The sequence below is a fragment of the Podarcis cretensis genome (genome assembly GCF_951804945.1).
Source record: "Podarcis cretensis genome assembly, chromosome: 16".
Lineage (NCBI taxonomy): Eukaryota > Metazoa > Chordata > Lepidosauria > Squamata > Lacertidae > Podarcis > Podarcis cretensis.
The window spans coordinates 3,685,679-3,707,173 of record NC_137186.1 but is presented as its reverse complement, the minus strand read 5'-3'; the positions used below and the strand labels follow the sequence as shown (position 1 = coordinate 3,707,173).

The following is a 21,495-nucleotide window of genomic DNA, read 5'->3' as shown; positions in this document are numbered from 1 at the left end:
GGACCCCACAGCTAATTCTCCCCTGGTCTCCTCGCTGGCCCAAGTAGGACCAATTCAGCCAGCTAGCCCTGGGGATTATCTAATCCTTATTTCCCCTAAATTGATTTTTGAATTTTATTGTTATTCATGTTTTTATACTGTACTTTATGCTGCTTTTACAATTAAGTGTTTTAAATTTGTTGTTAGCCGCCCTGAGCCCAGTTTTTGAGCTGGGAAGTGCTGGGGTATAAATAAATTATTATTATTATTATTATTATTATTATTATTATTATTATTATTACCATCTTTGGGGTGTCCGATTGGCTGCTGCAAGAACAGGATGCTGGCCTAGATAGACCCCCTTTGGCCTAACCCAGGTGCATGGCTCTTTGATGTACTTATGGAACCTCCAGCCCCATAGGCAGTCTACCTCGATTCCCAGGTTCTTAGGGAATCTGCCCCCTAACCTTTCTCTCCCTTCTCCACCAGGCGCAAGGCAGCCCGGTCCACAGCCGAGTCATCCCTGAAGGACGACCACCTGAGCTCCGATGAGGAGTTTGACAGCGCCTACGGCCCGTCCTCCATCGCCTCGCTTCTGACGGAAGGGAACCTCCAGACCAGCTCCTGTTAGCATCTTCTGGCCGACCCCTTTGCGGATCCCTGAACTTTTAAAACACTTCGAAACCCGTCCGAAGTGCCGTCCTCGCATTTGCCGGTCCCTGGCGAAGCAGCCGGAAGATTCCTCTCTCCGAAATGTTGTGTGCCTGAAGATGGAAACAGACCTCTTTATCGAAGTGAAGGATATATTTTTTATGTTTATTCTTTTTCTTTGCTTGCTATGGGGCAACGAGAGGCCGGTTGTAAAATGGAAATGATGACAGAACTTTCTCTCTCTCTCTTTTTAAACCCCCCTCGATCTGGTTCTCAGGGCAACTGGTGAATGATTAAGAAATAGAATCTTCCAGTTTTTTGCTTTTTCTAAACCAAAATTTTAATTTTTTGCATATGTATGTGTACATAGATATAGATATATATATATATATATAGGGCCTGTGTATGTATGTTAATTTTGCATGTGTTCCAAATTTGGATGTGCAATAATGTTTCATGGAGGGATCTGGGGAGATAGTGGAATGTGTCTTGGGAGGGGGGGAGACCTGGAGCCGCTCCCCCCCCTTTGCGGTACATGTATATATGGATCTGCAGAAAACAGATCCTCAGGTGGCCTTAACTACTGATACTGATCGCTGTGCCCTTGTCCATCCCAGTGAGTTTTCAAGACCAGGCGCGCGGGATGGGAAGAGATGACTTGTGACTTTCCCGCTGGGCAGCTATCTCCGCTCATAGATTTTTCTCGCCACCGAGACCCTCGAAGCCGATCCCTGCTTCATCTTTGGACATCTGCCCTGCTCCCCTTTCTGGAATTTCCTGTTCATGTCCTCGGACGACCCTCTCCTAAATGCGTCACCTGAAACCGTCTCACCCAGGAAGTGAAGATGAATCTTTCAGCGACGGGATTCTGAAACGTCGTTTGGGATTTGCCTGGGATGGCAACACGAGCGACGGCCTTGATGCAGAAATTGGGCAAGCGGCCATTGAAACGCCGATGGCGAGGTCAATAGGACTTCCCTCCATTTTAAGCTTCTTGCTGACTGGAGCAGCGTAAATTAGAACCAGCTTCTGTTACCACCATCCCGGGTCACCAGCTGCCATTTTGCAGAACTGGGGCTCTGTTCCGAACCGTTCCCCAAATGTCAGTCCTTTCATTTTGCAGGGAGAGAGGATCTGGCTGGGGCCATCGAGCCATGGTAGCCAACTTGGCGCTCTCTGCAGACAGCTCTTTGTCACCTCTGACCCTTGGCCATCCTGGCTGGGGCTGATGAGAGTTGTAGGCCAATAAGATCTGGAGGGAACAGCAGTCCCAGTTTCCATCAGCGAGGCACCATTCCTTGGCTTTCTCTTCAAGGCATTTTGGGTTCTGCGTTGGGAATGAGGCCAAGACTAACCTGAGGAACCCTTCCAGGAATGGTGAACCTCTGAATGATGTTTGACTCCAGCTGCCATTGGCCAGGACCGACCTGGCTGGATGGTGGCCATGTCAGACGAACTTCTTGTCTGCTGATGAGTTCATGAAATCTGCCATCTCCAGCATGGAAATTTTAAAGAGAGAAAAATCTTTGTGGTCTTCTGAATGAGGGGTGGGGAGCCAGATGTTTCTGGACTTCCCATCAGCCCCAAATGACAGATGTTGGGAGTCCGGCGAGATCTGGAGAAGCCATGTGTCCCCGTTCCCTATTTGTATATAAACTATGTCCCATCGTGGCCGTGGGGTTTTCCGCTCCTGATTCCTAAAGCAACAGCAAAGCCAGACTCTGGTCTCGCAACCCTATCGGGACGGCCAGTTCTGAAGATACTCTTCTCGGATCCATGCTGACAGTTTCCTCTGTCGGGGGGACGGGAGAACAGCAATAGCTCTTTTTTCTGATTGCCCTTTGGAGCCCTCGCTTGGCTAAGACGCTACCTAACAGCCGAGGGTACGATATTGCCCCCGCTGCAACCACTGGCTCTGTCGGAGGCACCGCACGCAATCCTTCGCATACGACTGTCGGCGTGTTTGCAAAACGCACACCCCTCTGCCCCTTTTCTTCCCGGGCCGATCGCTGTGCCATGTCTCCAGCTGGGGCATCGCGAAGGTGGAACATGAGCTCCGAACTCCGTGGAAGAACGCCTCCGTGACAATTTGGGGGTTTGTGGACTTCTCCTTGGGAAAACTCTGCTTCGCACAAGACTGGGCGTCGGAGGATGCAACTGTGTCGCGCAGCAGAATACGGCTGCGTTATCAAACCTTAGTAAGGGCTGCTTTTTCCACCCTGTCCCCTTAACACAGTGCGTGGGGAACCTCGGACCCACAGGCCAGATGTGGATGTGGCCGTGGCCTGGCATGGATCTCCGTTTAGCCCCCGAGGCTGTTTCCGCCCCAAACCGCAACCACCTGTGACATCAGGTGTGGGGCATGTCAGTGTGGTGAGGTCAGCTGCGCAGAAGAGTTCCTTTTAGGGGGAACTTGATTGAACAGCCAATCTATGGGGTGGGGAGACTGAATCGCCACACTTCACAGCTGCATTCCCCGTGAGGCAAACGGGACTGCACAGCCGCTTCCTGCAGAAAGCGCTTTTGCCAGACCTCGAGAAAGGCCAAGTTCAGATATCACAAAGGGCTTTGCACTCCCCAAACTCAGTCAGGCGCCTGGGAAGCACTGCACAAGCAGCTTTGATAGGTTGGGTGTGACTGCCCACCTGTCAAAGCCCGACATCAGGTGAATTGACAGGAGCATTGCCCCACCCATATGTCGGAGCTGGTCTGCTGGGCCAAAAGGATTCCCTGCGCCCTCTTTAACAGTACCCAGGTGCCCCAATTTAACCTCTCCAGGCCTTGCACCAAGTGCCTTATCATGGAAGTGTCCCAGGAGAAGGGCTCACTCTTAATGTACTTGTTTCACGCGGGAACCGACTGGCTGTGCCATGCTTGGAATGGCACCATCAAAGGCATGAGGCGCACCTCTGCCTTTTATACTTCTGCATACACATGGTCCGGCCTTGAGGTCTTGCTAGGTCCCATCTTTGCTTGCCTTGTGGCTCCCCCTCTCAAAAGCGGGCGCTGTGCGGTCATCATCACAATGGCGCTAAAACAGGGATTTCAGCACGACTTTAAAGTGCTGGTTCCTGGCTGGATACTCTGTTTTGCACTGAAACGAGCCCTGCTTAAAGGGCTGCACATTTTGTGGGGAGGGGAAATTACACCTTTGGCAGGAAAAAAAGTGAGGCAAGATCGTTTCCACCCCCCCTGGCTGGCACCACCTTGCCCCCACAACTATTTTGGCAGTCTCTGGAGGCTCATCTCTTTTGCCAGCACAAATCTTCCAAATACAGTGTGGGTCAGAGGGGAGATCTTAGCTTCTTTGCTTCAGTGGTTGCAGAAACGTCCAAGAGGTTTTACTGGGTGTGTTGCCGAGAACACACAAGGCATCTAGTCCCCAAGAAACTCGACTGCATTGCAGCCAGCATCAAAAGCAGAGCTACCATCTTATTTGTGGAAGACCACTCCCCTTGTTTTGGAAGTGTTCTCATGCAAATGTCTTTGAACCGATTATTTCTGCAAATCTTTCTCTCAGGAGAGCTTGTGGTTTATATTTCGTCGACGCCGTCCATGTCTTTGAGTTATAGTCATAGCAAATCGGGGTGGGGATAACGTCTTGTTTGTTCTCCACAACCCTCAACATGGCTTCGGACTGCAGAAGTCGCTGGGCGTCAGGAATTCAGTGGAATGAGTTGATCTGCAATGTCCACCGGCAGCTGGAGCAACACACAGCCTTCAAATCAGCCTCCTCTGTTGTCAAATTTAGCCATTACATTGCAGATCAGGTGTGGAGACAGTTTGACCATCCAAAAGTTGCTGGAGTACAATTCACATCATCCCAGGCCATCCTCACTAAGACTAACGGGAGTTTAGGAACATCTGGTGGGCCAAAGGTGTGGCAGGTCTTTGAAATGTCATTTGGCCAAGATGGGAAAAAAACTCCTGCCTTGTTTTTGTCCCTTTTATCCAGCTTCTGGGCTCAGATGAGTTTCTCGCTTCACCTCTCCCTCTCTTGAAGGTTGCATAAAGTGATTCAGACCGGTAATCGTCTTGTGAAGGGGTCCGCAGGTTGCCAACTACCCGCTCAGATTTACGGAGAGCAAAAAAGGAGTAGGCATCTTCAGGCCTCAAGTCGCAATAACAAAACAAACCGCCCGGTTCTACCTTCTGGATACATGAAAACCCAATCCGGGTCATTTGTTTAGAGATCCAGCTTTTGGTAGCAGGCGCCGCTGCGTGCGTCAGGGCAAGACGGACTGTGTTTTGTTGGAACCTGGTTTTCAGAACTGGATGTCTTGAAAATGTTCCCTTGTTTTGGATGCCCCCCTCCCAGCCTGCCTCCTTCAGTTTCCCTGGGGCAAAACCTGAGGGTGAGGTTTTTATACCTAGGTTTTTGGAGTTGTGATTCTTTCTCTCTCTCTCTCATTCTTTTTTAAACAGTAATGCAATAATTTAGAAGTGTGTATATTTGGGGGAGGGAGAAAAACCTGATCAAAGAGGATTGTTTCGTAACGAGGGTTCCCTCATCCCCAGCACAGCGGATTTGTACAGTTTTAAATGGCTGCTATAATATACGATCTGGGTTGGTTTTTATTATTTGTAATTTTTGATTTCCCTCCAGATTTATTTTCCTTTAATAAAGAACAAAAAAAAACACACAACCCCACACCACAACCGTGTACATTGATTTTTTTCCAACCCCCCCCCTAAAGTCCTATACGAATTGAACTTTCTGACCACCCCCACTCTCCCACCCCCCAAATTGGTATGTGGTAAAGGCCTTGGGTGAATCTATCCTTTCATCATTAAAATGCCTGATTATAATGATTTAAATTAAAACATTTAAAGATAAGTAAATAATAATAATTTTTTTAAAAAATGTCAGCATCTACTTGTCTGGATAGGTTTGCTTAAACCAAAATCGCTTTCAGTCCATGCTGAAAAGAATACGGCAAAAGCCAAACGTCAACAGGCAGGCAGTTCCAAAGATCAGAGAGGCTGAGTGGGCATGCATGGGGCAAGGTGATCTCACAGGTAAAACTGGTCCCAAGATCATTTAGAACATTGGTAGGCAAACTAAGACCTGGGGGCCGGATCCGGCCCAATCGCCTTCTCAATCCGGCCCGCGGATGGTCCAGGAATCAGCATGTTTTTCCATGAGTAGAATGTGTGCTTTTATTTAAAACGCATCTCTGGGTTATTTGTGGGGCATAGGAATTCGTTCATTATTTTTTCCAAAATATAGTCCGGCCCCCCACAAGGTCTGAGGGACGGTGGACCGGCCCCCTGCTGAAAAAGGTTGCTGACCCCTGATTTAAAACATAAGAGTTGTGAGTGGAAGAAGCTGTGCTGCTTGCAGAGGTTGGACGTGAGCTGCTGTCATCCCTAACTATTGGCCATGGTGCCTAGGGATTACAGTGGTACCTCGGGTTAAGAACTTAATTCGTCCTGGAGGTCTGTTATTAACCTGCAACTGTTCTTAACCTGAGACACCACTTTAGCTAATGGGGCCTCCCTCTGCTGCTGTGCCGCCGCCGCCCAATTTCTGTTCTCATTCTGAAGCAAAGTTCTTGACCCGAGGTACTATCTCTGGGTTAGCAGAGTCTGTAACCTGAAGCATCTGTAACCCGAGGTACTACTTTATAGGAACTAGAGTCCAGTGATACAACTACACCTTGTCTTCACAGACAGGCATCTCTCCCAACTCTGCAATGACTCTGTGATCCCACAGGAGCTCAATTCGATTCAGCGACAGCCTTGAAAACAGAAGGGAGGGAGTCATTGACATTGAGTGGTAAGGTAAAGGTAAAGAGACCCCTGACCGTTAGGTCCAGTCGTGGCCGACTCTGGGGTTGCGGTGCTTATCTCGCTTTATTGGCCGAGGGAGCCGGCGTACAGCTTCCTGGTCATGTGGCGAACCAGAGCAGCGCACGGAAACACCGTTTACCTTCCCACTAAAGCGGTACCTATTTATCTACTTGCACTTTGACATGCTTTGGAACTGCTAGGTTGGCAGGAGCAGGGACTGAACAACTGGAGCTCACCCCGTTGCGGGGATTCGAACCGCCCACCTTCTGATCGGCAAGTCTTAGGCTCTGTGGTTTAACCCACAGTGTCACCCGCGTCCCGACATTGAGTGGTACCTCGCCCAAAAACCCAGAGGGGAAGAATTTTCTCCCTTGCCGGGCACCTAAAATGACAATAACCGCACTGGTACTCCACAGAAAAATCCAGGAGCATGGTTCTCAAGGCCTGGCGCTGACCCTTGCCGGTCCCTAAGCTCTGAAGCGACTGGATTTCTCCCTATGTGGCCCTCTGGTTCTTTGCATCGGCCCCCAGACTTACCCTGGTGCATAGGTGTGTGAAAACCTCTAGCTTTTGCCTAGCAGTTGTACAAAGTTAAGCCTCTCATCCATTGCCCCTCCCACTTTTGCCTCTGGCCCCGCCCACCTCGGGAGGCAAACTTCTGCACCCTTGTCAGCACTAACACTTACCTGGGCCACCAGGAAGTCCCAATATTTGTGACATGTCCCAGGCCCACGCAGAGTGGTTCTGCAACCTGGTGTAGCTCAGTCGTATCGCATTTTGCTGGGGAAATGGCACAGAGATTTGTTGCGTAACTCAAAAGAGTGAAGGGAGTTTGCTGGAGGGCTGGGCTGGGTGCCTAGGAATGGGTTTCCGGCACGCCCTGAAATCGGATCCTCTTCTGGCCTACATATTGAGCAAAGCTGGGGGAAGCCAGTCTGATAAGCGGATAAGTTTCCCACACTCTCCTGGTGGTTATTCTTCCCAGTCCTTTAAGGAGCAGAACTCCACCCTGTGGTGTGTGGCTTCAGCCTTTGGGAACTTAGGAAGCTGTCTTGTATGCAGTCAGATCATTCATTCATCCATAGCTGTCAACGTACAGATTTGAAAATAAGGGACCAGCAGCCTCGAAAATAAGGGATCAGCAGCCAAAATAAGGGATTTCCCAAGGGGCACAGGCATGTTCGACTTCTGGGCCCCTCCGAGCCAAAGGCAGAAAGCCCAGCCAGCAGCCAAACGAAGCCTCAAGCGGTGGTTCCCACAGCGCAGCAACCCGGCAAAGGGGATGCAGCAAGGGAAACCACCGTCACCTCTCCGCTGGGAAGCGCTGAGCAAAGGCGAGTCCCCAGGCAAGGCGGCCGATTTGATCAGCACAAGGCATGCAAGCTCCACCCCCCAGTTGTTCTCAGACTCCTTATTGGGTGAGCAACGCAGCCAAGCAACACAGCTGGAGCCTCCCTCCTCCCTGGCCGGCAGGGAGGGAGGGAGGGAGAGGAGCTGCTTCCTTTGAAACCCGGGAAATTTACGGGATATCATCAATAAGGGACAGCAGCGGGACATGGTGCTGGGATAAGGGACTGTCCCACCAAATAAGGGACGGTTGACAGCTATGATCTGGAGATCAAACCCGGGTCGTTCTGCATGCAAAGCTGAGCGGCAAATGGTTTCAGATTGGATTGGGGATTGTGGGTTGAGATTCCTGCATTGAATGGGGTTGGACTAGATAATGGCTGGGCAAACTAAGGCCCGGGGGCTGGATCTGGCCCAATCGCCTTATCAATCCGGCCTGTGGACGGTCCAGGAATCACTGCATTTTTACATGAGTAGAATGTGTGCTTTTATTTAAAATGCATCTCTGGGTTATTTGTGGGGCATGGGAATTGATTCGTATTTTCCCCCAAAATATAGTCCAGCCCCCCACAAGGTCTGAGGGACAGTGGACCGGCCCACGGCTGGAAAAGGTTGCTGACCCCTGGGCTAGATGACCCTACTTTACAATTCTAGGATTCTCCCAGGGGTCATGGGGAAAGGTTTAGCTAGGCAGCCCACATATTTGCCTAGCATTATTATTATTGAATATTATTATTACAGTGGTGCCTCGCAAGACGAAATTAATCCGTTCCGCGAGTCTCTTCGTCTTGCGGTTTTTTCATCTTGCGAAGCATGGCTATTAGCGGCTTAGCGGCTTTAAGAAAAAGGAAACAAACTCGCAAGAACTCGCAAGACGTTTCGAAGCAAGCCCATAGGGAAATTTGTCTTGCGAAGCACCTCAAAAAACGGAAAACTCTTTCGTCTAGTGAGTTTTTCGTCTTGCGAGGCATTCGTCTTGCGGGGCACCACTGTATATTCATTTATTGCATCCATACCCCACTTTTTTCTCCAAGGAGCTCAAAGTGGCATGCATGGTTCTCATTTAATCAGCTGAGGCTGAGAGGCAGTGACTGGGCTAAGGTCACCCAATGAGCTCTGCAGCTGAGTGGAGATTCGAACCCTGGTCTCTCCTCCTGTGACCACAACGCTGCGCTGGTTCGTTGGCATGCCCTTGGCTTTGAAAGAGGATTAGACAAATTGATGGAGGGCAGGGCTAGCAGTGGATGTGGCTGAGTTCACCACTGGATGAGGTAGTAATAGTAATAGTAATTTAATATTTGTACCCTGCCCATCTGGCTGGGTTTCCCCAGCCACTCTGGGCGGCTTCCAACAAAGATTAAAAATACATTAAAATGTCACACATTAAAAGCTTCCCTGAACAGGGCTGCCTTCAGATGTCTTCTAAATGTCAGATACTTGTTTATCTCTTTGACATCTGACGTTCCACAGGGCAGGCGCCACCACTGAGAAGGCCCTCTGCCTGGTTCCCTATAACCTCACTTCTCGCAATGAGGGAACTGCCAGAATGCCCTCGGTGCTGGACCTCAGTGTCTGGGCTGAACGATGGGGGTGGAGATGCTCCTTCAGATATACAGGACCGAGGCCGTTTAGGGCTTTAAAGGTCAGCACCAACACTTTGAATTGTGCTCGGAAACATACTGGGAGCCAATGTAGGTCTTTCAAGACCGGTGTTATGTGGTCTCGGCAGCCGCCCCCAGTCACCAGTCTAGCTGCCGCATTCTGGATTAATTGCAGTTTCCGAGTCACCTTCAAAGGTAGCCCCACATAGAGCGCATTGCAGTGGTCCAAGCGGGAGATAACCAGACCATGCACCACTCTTGCAAGGCAGTCCACGGGCAGGGAGGGGCTCATCCTGCGTACCAGATGGAGCTGGTAGACAGCCGCCCTGGACACAGAATTGACCTGTGCCTCCATGGACACTTTTGAGACCAGAATGACTCCCAGGCTGCGCACCTGGTCCTTCAGGGGCACAGTTGCCCCATTCAGGACCAGGGAATCCTCCACACCTGTCCCCCCAAAACAGTATTTCTGTCTTGTCAGGATTCAACCTCAATCTGTTAGCCGCCATCCATCCTCCAACCACCTCCAGGCACTCACACAGGACCTTCACCGCCTTCACTGGTTCCGATTTAAAAGAGAGGTAGAGCTGGGTATCATCCGCATATTGATGGACACCCAGCCCAAACCCCCTGATGATCTCTCCCAGCAGCTGCATGTATGCTTCTGAACGCCAGTTGCTGGAATCGCAAGCAGAGACTGTTGATATTGTGCTCAGGTATGGCTTGCGGGCTTCTTCCCATTGGGGAATTTGGGAGGTCACCGTGGGAAAAAGGATGTCGAGTCCCTTTTGGCCTGGTGATCTGGCAGGGCTCTCTTGGCGTCCTTATGGAACCTGCAGGTCCAGGAGCAGTCTATCTGGATTCCTTGGTTCAAAGGGGAATTTGAGAACAGGAGGCTGATAAATAGACCGTTGTCAAACGGGCATCTCACTTCTCTCAAGGGAAAGAGATCGCCTTTCGTACAACGACGGGGCTACTGCTCTTGTTTTGGTATAATCTATGTAAAATCACGTTGTGGGACGCAGGTGGCGCTGTGGGTTAAAGCCTCAGCGCCTAGGGCTTGCCGATCGAAAGGTCGGCGGTTCGAATCCCTGCGGCGGGGTGCGCTCCCGCTGCTCGGTCCCAGCGCCTGCCAACCTAGCAGTTCGAAAGCACCTCCGGGTGCAAGTAGATAAATAGGGACCACTTACCAGCGGGAAGGTAAACGGCGTTCCCGTGTGCTGCGCTGGCTCACCAGAGCAGCGATGTCACGCTGGCCACGTGACCCGGAAGTGTCTCCGGACAGCGCTGGCCCCTGGCCTCTTAAGTGAGATGGGCGCACAACCCCAGAGTCTGTCAAGACTGGCCCGTACGGGCAGGGGTACCTTTACCTTTACCTATGTAAAATCACATGCACACCCATGCAGTATATATCACATTTTCCTTCAGTTTTGTTTGTAATTAGACTGAAGTCATGTTGCGGCCTGCTTCCCCAATCTGGCAGTGTAATCCTGGTAGGATCTGCAGGAATAAAACCTTTCTTGACACAACTTCACGCCATTTATGAGCTGTGCTTTATTTTAGCCCTCTCAGCTCTGGTCCACAGCCCTAAATTAGGGCTTTCCCCCTCCCCGCCCCCCCCCCCTTTGTCATTGTGGGCAAAAACACCTGTAACCGTCAGGCAGAAATCCAACTGGTGCACCTTTCCCCTGGCACAGAAGTCTCTACCTGCTGAGTGGATGTCTGCAGCTCACATTCCGTTTCTCGAATTGAATTCGCTCTTAATAGGGCTGTCGCCTGATTTAAACAGAGCTTTATTAATTGATTAATACCATCTTGAAAGAGGCATTCTCTGTTCCTTGTTTGAAATGTACCAAATCCCAGCCCCCACCCCAGTAAAAAAGAGAATTATGCCAAAAGACCCTGAAATGTTTTCAGCCATTCAAGGGACATTCAGCTTGACGGTAGCAGAGCAGCAAGACTTTCACATCATCGGAAGGCCATATATATCTATATATCTATCTATAGATCTGCCCACAGCCATTGCCTCCCCCATATTATTTTTTTTACAAGCTAATTCATTTTATTGAAAGCAGATTTAGATCAACCTGAGAGGCAGCTGCGGTTTCCAAGACAAACACCGCCATGAGCCGAAAACTAACACATTAACTTTTTCCCGCCGCCAAACTGGAGATGGCGGATAAATTTGGCTCGGTTCCTGTTTTAACGAAGGAGCTCCCTGGCCTCCTGCACTTCTTGAAACAGTGTAAGAACCGGAACAGCCATTCTCCACAACCTGCACCTCTCCAGATTTTGCAACGCCCTCCTCTAACCCACCAAAAATGTCTATAAAAAGGCAGGCGTTGTTTTATTTTTATTTATTTATTTCATTAACTTCTATCCCACTTTTTCCTCCAAGGAGAGAGTGGTGTCCATCGTTCTCTCCCTCCTCATTTAACCTCCACAACAGTCCTGTGAGGTAGGCTAGGCTGAGAGGCAGTGACTGGACCCCAAGGTCACTCTCAGTGAGTTTCATGGCCACGTGCAGAATTTGAACCCTCATCTCCCAAGTCCTAGCCTGACACTCTTACCTGCTACACCAGTTCGGGGTAAGTGTGTGTAGAAATGCATATATTCATGAGAATGACATGCAAGTAGATCCGCCCTGTTCCTGTCATTTGTTCCAAAGCTACTTTTAAATATTGATTTTTGTATTGGTGCAACCCTAACTCTGAGACCTTATGTGGAAAGGAGGGTAAGAAATCTAGTAGTAGTAGTAATATAATGTAAAGGTAAAGGGACCCCTGACCATTAGGTCCAGTCGTGGCCGACTCTGGGGTTGTGGCACTCATCTCGCTTTATTGGCTGAGGGAGCTGGCGTATAGCTTCCGGGTCATGTGGCCAGCATGACTAAGCCGCATCTGGCGAACCAGAGCAGTGCACGGAAACACCGTTTACCTTCCCGCCGGAGCGGTACCTATTTATCTACTTGCATTTTGACGTGCTTTCGAACTGCTAGGTGGGCAGGAGCAGGGACTGAGCAACGGGAGCTCACCCCGTTGCGGGGATTTGAACCACCCACCTTCCGATCGGCAAGTCCTAGGCTCTGTGGTTTAACCCACAGCGCCACCCGCGTCCCAATAATATAATGTAATGATCAATAAATAAGAACAATCAGTTGATGATGTATTTATTTAGTTCTTACATTTATATATATCCGACCTTTTTCTCCCAGGAGGGTGGCATATACAGTTCTTCCCCCTCCACATTTTCTCCTCACAACAGCCCTGCGAAGTAAGTTATGCCTTAGCGAGACAGCGGCTGATCAAAATTTGGGAGATTAGCAGAATTTGGGAAACGCCGAACAAATGAATGTTCTTGCTAGTTAGCATGAGAAGGGGTTAATGCCACAGAGCTGTCTTGCTGAGAGGCAGATAGTCAGACCATAGAAAATGTAAATGGTAGAGGGGGTTGTGTGTGACGTCATTTCTCCTCTCTTCCTGTTTCCTGCCCCCTCCCCTCCCTCCCCCTCTCCCTTCGACTGGCCATGAGGGCAGACGTACCCTGTGCTTGCTCCAGTCCTAGTCACAAGCGTGAGATGGTTTTCACTGTGAACACAAGCATTTCACCAGCATAGTTTTTACTACTGCTTGTTTTCCAGGACCTGATCCAGCCCTCTAGGAGTTCCCAACCTGATCTGAGCACCTCTCAGTGATCCACCAGCTCCATTGCGGTTCTCAACCTGTGGGTCCCCAGATGTTGTTGCACTACAACTCCTATCATCCCTGAGCGCTAGCCTTGCTAGCTAGGGGTGATGGGAGTTGTAGTTCAACAATCTCTGGGGACCCACAGGTTGAGAAAGGCTGTCGGGGAACAGCACACTGTCATAAGAAAGAATATGTTTAATTCTCTTATGGGGTATCTAGAGCCCGTGTAGAGCCCTTAAGTGGGTTCCCTATTGGTAGGAGAAAAATAACAGATGCCAGACAGAGAATATTGAGAAGCAAAGCGGCTAGTAAGCCTGATCTTTATTAAAGGAAATAAACTGTTGTAATAGGGTTCCCACACACCACACGCAGGAGGGAGGAGAACCCCGAACAATGGTGTACCAGCCTCTATAAAGATTTTTGACATTGCCCACCCTGTAGCCCAATAATAATAATAATAATTAATAATAATTTATTATTTGTACCCCGCCCATCTGGCTGGGTTTCCCCAGCCACTCTGGGTGGCTTCCACAGAGACCAAAAATACACTAAGATGTCACACAGTAAAAACTTCCCTGAAGCCCAAGACCACCCCAGAAAAACATCATACCTACATCGCAGAAATTTGAGAGTGTTGCTTCTCTCCTGTCTGCCAGGATCCCTGATAATGCCTTAAAAAGTCTTGACAGACTCTGGGGTTGTGCGCCCATCTCACTCAAGAGGCCAGGGGCCAGCGCTGTCCGGAGACACTTCCGGGTCACGTGGCCAGCGTGACATCGCTGCTCTGGTGAGCCAGAGCCGCACACGGAAACGCCGTTTACCTTCCCGCTGGTAAGCGGTCCCTATTTATCTACTTGCACCCGGAGGTGCTTTCGAACTGCTAGGTTGGCAGGCGCTGGGACCGAGCAGCGGGAGCGCACCCCGCCGCAGGGATTCGAACCGCCGACCTTTCGATCGGCAAGTCCTAGGTGCTGAGGCTTTAACCCACAGCGCCACCTGCGTCCCAAAAAGACCACCCCAAAAAAACATCATACCTACATCGCAGAAATTTGAGAGTGTTGCTTCTCTCCTGTCTGCCAGGATCCCTGATAATGCCTTACTTGATTGCATTTTCTGGGTAGCCTGACATTCCTTTGAGATGGTAAATACTTTAGTTCCTGAATCTCTTAAGTATACTGATAGTTTGCTCAGCTTAACAGATACTTGCCAGACTGTATCTGAAAAGGGAGGTATAAGCCCCTAGAGTCAAAAGACAATTGGAAAGCTTTTCCCATTTCCTTCCTCCTTGCAGAGAAAATTTTGAAGTCAATTTGGGAGAGTCAAAATTGCTTCAGGATTGCTCTCAGACACTATACTTATGCATGTGCGTTTGCCTTGTACGTTTATGAACATTTATTCTGTATTTGAGACCTTCGAATTCTTATAACAACACCCATTGTATTCGATATTCAATCTTGAGTTATTTAACCACTTCACGATTGCTTCTTTTGTTTCTTAGATTGTGTTTTATGGCGCGGCAAATTGAATTCTATCAGCGATTTGCATTCTGTACAGAACAATTTCTAGAAAATGAAAGAGGCAATTAAAAGGCAATTAAGAACCACCCAGCGTCGCTTAGCACAGCCCATTAACAATGGCTACAATAAGCAGGGAAATCATTAGGGGGTCTGCCAATAACCTCAGCCATTTCCCAACGCTTTAAAATACGCACTAAGATGCTGGCAAATCATCATGAGGACTTTGAACATTGCAAGCTGGTGCAGATAAGCCTCAAACTGCAGATGGCAGCCGAAATTTGTCCATTCCTAAGCCGTCCTCCTTTTTTAAAAAAATCAAATCCATAGCACTGGGCATATTTTGTTTTTATTTTTATTTTATTTATCATTACAAAAGACTGGCCAGGCTCCCCAGGGTATCCAATCAAGTGAGCATTAACAGGTAACCTGCCAGACAGGAGATAAACAATGCACTCAGATTTCTGTTGTAGACCGCATTTTCTGTGATGTAGGTATGATGTTTCTGGGGGTGGTCTGGAATTTGAGGGTGGGCAATTCCAAAAGTCTACATAAGGGCGGACACACCTTTGTCCTGGGTCCTCCTCCTTTCCTGCGTGAGAGGGGAGCACCCTGTTGCAACAGTTCAATAAAGATCAGGCTTACTAGCTGCTTTGCTTCTCAATATGGGGCTCTTGGATACCCCATAAGGGAAAAAGGGCAGATTTTGTTTTGTTACCAGAAAAATCCGAGGGCTCCCTTGGACAAAAAGTAAAGACACCAACCAGAGTAAATTGGAGCAAATCAGCAGCCTGTAGGCTTGGCCTTTATTGAACTGTTGCAACAGGGTGCTCCCCTCACTTGCAGGTGAGAGAAAAGACACAGAAAAATGGTGTGCAAGGCCTTCTAAAAACTTTTGAAATTCCCCTCCTCTAGGTCAAGCAGGTGGCGCTGTGGGTTAAAGCCTCAGCGCCTAGGGCTTGCCGATCGCATGGTCGGCGGTTCGAATCCCTGCGGCGGGGTGCGCTCCCGCTGCTCGGTCCCAGCGCCTGCCAACCTAGCAGTTCGAAAGCACCTCCGGGTGCAAGTAGATAAATAGGGACCGCTTACCAGCGGGAAGGTAAACGGCGTTTCCGTGTGTGGCTCTGGCTCGCCAGAGCAGCGATGTCACGCTGGCCACGTGACCCGGAAGTGTCTCCGGACAGCGCTGGCCCCTGGCCTCTTAAGTGAGATGGGCGCACAACCCCAGAGTCTGTCAAGACTGGCCCGTACGGGCAGGGGTACCTTTACCTTTACCTTTAGGTCAAGCCCACCCCCAGAAACATCATGCATACATTACAGATAGGAGGGGTTGAGGGAGGAGTTGTGGTGGCAACCTGAGTGTCCTGTCACCTGGCTGGTTCCCTTCTCTCCCCCTCCCCATGAGTCACTTCCAGGAGACAAAGGGGAGTTGGCAGTTTCCTGCCCCCTGAGGGAAGATCTGATCAGTGTCCTTTGTTTCAGTCCATGCTGAATCCACTCCCATATGCAAGTTCTTTGTGATCTTGATTGTCTTCTGTCTAGGACCATCAGGGTTGGCATAGCAACTGGGCAGGGCTCCTGTGGATGTGCTGGGATGGTGAAGGGATTATGGCTGCCCTGTATCAAACCTTCCCCATTTTGTAGTCCTTCCTTCATGGAGTAAAATAAAAATGGAACAGTGCAAATCCGAATTATGGCTAATTTTCTTATGAATTTATAACAGAAGTGTGGCGTATGTAGTGTGTGAGTGTGAGTGTGTGTGTGAAGTTTGTACAAACAGAATGATTGGGGTGGGGGGTTCCTGCTACAGTTTACAACAGCAAGCAGAGCAAGAAGAGAAAAGCAGGATACGGAGAGAGAAAGCAGATGAGCTCTGCGCCTCGAGTCTTCCGGCCTCCTTGTTGTGATCCTGTAAACACCACCTTTGGCCAGATGTTGCGTGTCTTCCAGGTGATTCACAGGGCAAAAATGATCCGCTCAGCCATCTGCGGTGATGGAACCTCTCTGAGACTGCGAAGGAATTGCTCTGTAATTGGACACCTGGTTTGCAGAACTCGCCTCCCTCCTGCTCAGGTGTGACATCATACCTGTGGCGAGACGGAAAACATGACTATGTTGGGTATAGAGAAAGGGCAACCTCAGTAGGATGGAGGAGCCAGCGAGGTTTGCTCTGATCTTCCCTAATTTATGCAACAGTTCCATGTAGCTTTAACTCAGGGGTCGGCAATCTTTTTCAGCAGGGGGCCGGCTCACTGTCCCTCAGATCTTGTGGGGGGCTGGACTATATTTTGAAAAAAATAATGAACGAATTCCTATGTCCCACAAATAACCCAGAGATGCATTTTAAATAAAAGGACACATTCTACTCAAGGAAAAAACATGCTGATTCCCGGACCATCCGCGGGCTGGATTGAGAAGGCGATTGGGCTGGATCCGGCCCCCGGACCTTAGTTTGCCTACCCATGCTTTAGGTTCTCATTCACAACCACTCATATTTCTAGGTGAAAAACAGAGAGAGAGAGAGAGAGAGAGAGAGAGAGAGAGAGAGAGAGAGAGAGAGAAAGAAAGAAATTCACACCAGGCTAGAATGAATATTTTTATCCATCCATTCAAAGCATTTTTTAACCCGCTGCTCACTGCTGGAAAAGCCTTCCAGGTCAGCTTGGAAGCATGAAGGAATAAAACAGACATGGCACAAAAGGAAAAGTGATTGGGAGGGAGGAGGAAAAAGCAACGTGGTGCAGCAGCAGCGGCAGCACGCAGGCCCATTTTACATCTGTGGAACACCGAGGCTCAGAGCTTGCCTACAGTTAGAGCCGAGTCAAGAAAGGCTTTCAAGGTTTTCTGGTCTACTGAGAAAGACTCAGCAGCCTCCTGGCAATCTACCAATTTCCCAGTAGCAGATCCTTTGCACCCCCGAAGCTCCTTCCCTCAGGAGAAGGAAAGTGGCTTTGCTACATCTCAAATATCTAAAATCTGCCAAACCGGCCCCAGTTATCAGCTGCTGGGGTAAGTGGCAAACTGTGGCCTGGGCTGGGCACTGTTTGTGTTTGCTCAGCTGGTCAGGACAAAGTTCACATCCAATTCTGCTGTGCAACTTTTGCAGGCTCCTGTCGCTCAAGTTTCGCTGAGTTTCCTTAGGAGGAGCCGCCAATCAGAGATCATTGCCTACCTTTCCAGGTAGAAGCTTCCAGGGAGCAGCGCCTGCCCTTCTGCTTCATCCGGTGGCTGATCTTCTGTATTTTTCAGAGCAAGCTGTCTTGCATAAGGATAGAATCATAGTTAGAAGGGGTCCCAGGGGTCATCCAGTCCAATGCAGAAATCTCAGCGAAAGCATCCATGACAGAGGGCCGTCCAACCTCTGCTTAAAAACATCCAAGGAAGGAGTGTTGTAAACAAAAATTGCCCTTTTCCCTTATGGGGTATCCAAGAGCCCATATAGAGTCCTTACGTGGGTTCCCAATTGGTAGGAGAAAAGAACAGAGGCCAAGCAGAGAATACTGAGAAGCAAAGCAGCTAGTAAGCCTGATCTTTATTGATCTGTTGCAATAGGGTGCTGCTCCCCTCGCATGCAGGAAAGGAGTGTAGCACCCTGCTTGTGGTTAACGCTTAGCTGGAATGAAATATTCAACGCAGCAATAGAGAAATTAAAATAATTTATTTGTCAGACAAATAAATATGAGGCACAGTGGTATATGGTTACCAAGCTCTGGCCTGGCCTCCTGCCATTCTGGCCAGCACTTATATTTCCTTAATCCAGCCCCCTTGCTCCTCCTGTGGCTGCCTCTGTCCAATCAGCCTGGTTGAAATTCCTATTGTTTGCTAGAACCAATCACAAAAGATACACCCATTTCCTCTTGTCCTTTTATGGGAAACAAAAAGCTATATATTCTTCTATCTATAAATGACAAATAAGTAGTAATATATCTTACATGTGTCTCAACAAGGAACCGTAATTACCAGCTCACCTCGCCCTATTGCCCTCCAAAACAGATGGTTAATCTTAAATTTTTATCTTAAACAGATGTCAAGGATCATCATTGAAAGATCTCCTTCCTTTGGAGGTCTCTAAACAAAAGCTTGACAACCATATGTGCTCTAATGATGTTTCCTGCTTGGCAAGGGGGGCTGGGCTGGTGGCTGATGGCCCCTGTGATCTCTTCCAACTATATGAAATAAGAATCTAGCATAAGGATTTAACATTTCTTAGCTTCTAATTCCTTTGCATAATTACATTTAAGCCAATATATTTAATACATAACATAAATAACCTTTTAAAAGGAAAAGAAATCTTAAAAGGATCTCAGTTTAAGAAAGAAACAACTTTAGAAAAAGACTTCCCAAAATATTCTCTTCCTTTCTGCCAGCTAGATGCTTTTCCATTGCTCTTGACCTTTCAACCTTAGGAAAATATGGCTCAAGTTGAATGGGAGGCACATGGTTTTATTTTACTATTTACCCACTCTTAATTATGTTTATCTCTTTTTTTATCTTCTGTAATATGTAGGGTCAGTGTAACCTTGGCTGTCAGCCTGTAATTCCCTTTTTACGACTTTGAGAATTGTTTTCTGCTATAAATCAGGGGGCCCCCTTATCCAGGAGGAAAACATTGCCAAGGTTCTTAGGCAGCTGCTCTTCTGCCTGGCATGAAACATTTGAAAATCTTTAAGCTCATTTTAAAATACAGGCCCTGATCAAGCCTTAATAAAAATGCAGGCTATGATTAGATGCCTCAGGAGGAGGACCTCGAACAACGTCTAGACATTTTAAATTCCCTGCCCTGGAGCTCAAGACCGGTGTCCTCGTGAGCAGTCGATTTTAGAAATCTCTGCTTTCTTTTGTCCGTGATGTGTTTTAGATGAGGTTCACCCCTCTGCCTTCGGTCTCATTTTGCCAATATATCTAATGTAGGAAATGTTTCTCCTCTGAACCCCCCCCCCAAACGTGTCACTTAAACCAATGTGTTACAAGGTCTTTTGATGTTCTTGGGAGATGTTCTTTGAATGCTGCACACATACATTGTCACTTGTGTTTATAGCCCTCTGTTGACAAGGGGCTGCGGTTTATGCTTTGACTCTGTTCTCGTTCTTTGAATTAAAAGCTTAGAATTGATTTTTTTTTATAATGATATTTTATTAAATTTTAGCAAGAAAAAAGTTACAAAACGATAAACAAAAAAACACAAGAAAAATACAAAAACCAAATTTAACATAGAAAAATAATAAAAAATAAAAAAATAAAAAATAAAAATCCCTCTTTTCAATTTCTTTCCGTTCATTTACTTATTTTCCTGACTTCCTCACACCTCCCTTTTTTGTATTCCATTTAAAAGTTGGTTCAGCAAATTCATACCCTCTTATTGTTTATCCTCCCATATTATAACTTCAAATTTTCATCTAATATCAATCCGTTCTTGCAAATTCTTATTTTACCTTATTACTAGAATGTGCTGGAAAGGAACTAATTGGCCTTAGCAGAAAGGTTTGAAGGAGTTAAGTTTAAAAATATGGTTTAAATTATGAAATTTTATTGTTTTGAAGGCAAGATAAGGTTAAAGAAATTAACGGTAAATTGAACTGTAAAATTTTTGAACGTTAATGATGTTGAAATGAAATGAATTGATTTTTTTTTTTTTTTAAGTAAAAGCCACTTTGGGAAACCTAGTCCTATCTGGTTTAGCATTCTTATTCATGTTAGCAGCTTCCAGAAAAATATAAATAAATCTGTAACCCTGTTAAGATGGAAAATCTCTGAAGTTTTACATTGTAATCTTCCCATTGTTTTCATGGCTGAGTGGGGATCAGAACCCTGGTCTCCCACTATGCCACAACTGGCTTTCAACTATATCACACTGGTTTTTCATGGTGGAATCACTGAAAAACGGAAGCATGCACACACACACACACACACACAAAAAAAAAACCTGTTGTGCAAATACATTTTGAATAAATGAGATCCTCATATGTTTCCATCCTGTCCACTGGCTGAATGAGTAGAATCTCTTTTTTTAAAAAAATAATATTTATTACTTTTTTAAAGAGGAAAAAAAGACAAGAGAGAAAAAAAAGAGCAAGAACAACAACAACAACAAAAAAGAAAACAAAAAAACCATAAAGCAATACAATACAATATGTGAACCATACAAAACACAACCTTAACACATTAATCTAACACGATAAACTAAACTAAACAAAGCAAAAACAATTTAAAAACATACATCGTTCCTTTTCCATATTCTTTCTTTCATTCCCTTGTATCATTGACCTCCTCTCACCTCCCTCTTTGTATTCCACTTCCATTAATTATTTCAGCAATTCCTTTCCATCTTTCTCTATTTTCTATCATATAAATATCTTAACATATTTTTAATCTTATTTCCATTAAAATTAGTATACTTATTTAAGCTTAACTCCTTATAGCATTTCTACTAAGGCCATAAAATTTCTTTCCAACATTTTCCTGTCACTCATTAATTTTGCAATATTTCTATATATAAACTTTAAATCTTCCAATCTTCTTCCACCATCTCCTCTCCCCGGTCTCGGGCTCTGCCAGACACGTCCGTCCACTCCATACAGTCCATCAACCTGGAGATCTTATGTCCGAGGCTCTTAACTCTTTTCCACGTCCCTTCTGCCAGTCTTCTTCATATTCTTTGATGCTAAAGAGCAGATCTCGAGGAAACTCCAATCCAACGATACTTCTGTTCCTTCTCGACAGGTCAGCCAAATTTCCATAATTAAAGCTAGGATCCATAAAGTATTTCAGGGCATATTTCAAAATTCCTCCAAATCCAAAGGCCCCCCGAGCTCCAGTCTCCTCCTGACCCAAGTCCATATTCCAAAAGTCAGTTAATCCCTGCGTAGAGGGATCTTTCCAACTTTCCTTTTCCAGTCCAGGCCGGGCTCCGATCTTCAAAATCTG

General features: G+C 47.3%; 1 protein-coding gene and 1 long non-coding RNA gene across 3 annotated transcripts in view; one reads left to right on the top strand and one right to left on the bottom strand.

Moving 5' to 3' along the window:
* Window positions 1–5,277, top strand: part of CGN (cingulin) — a 56,688-nt gene extending 51,411 nt beyond the window's left edge. For both annotated transcript variants that reach the window (XM_079957898.1, XM_079957899.1), the window contains exon 21: window positions 469–5,277. In XM_079957898.1, coding sequence (XP_079814024.1) covers window positions 469–610 — 142 coding nt within the window. In that variant the 3' untranslated portion in view covers window positions 611–5,277. The remainder of the gene's footprint in view (window positions 1–468) is intronic.
* On the bottom strand, window positions 4,086–7,857 carry LOC307205917. The gene is made up of 2 exons (XR_013834191.1): window positions 7,110–7,857; window positions 4,086–6,371 (listed from the first exon to the last, which is right to left on the bottom strand). It is a non-coding gene; the product is annotated as an uncharacterized lncRNA (long non-coding RNA).
* Window positions 7,858–21,495: the final 13,638 nt, after the last annotated feature.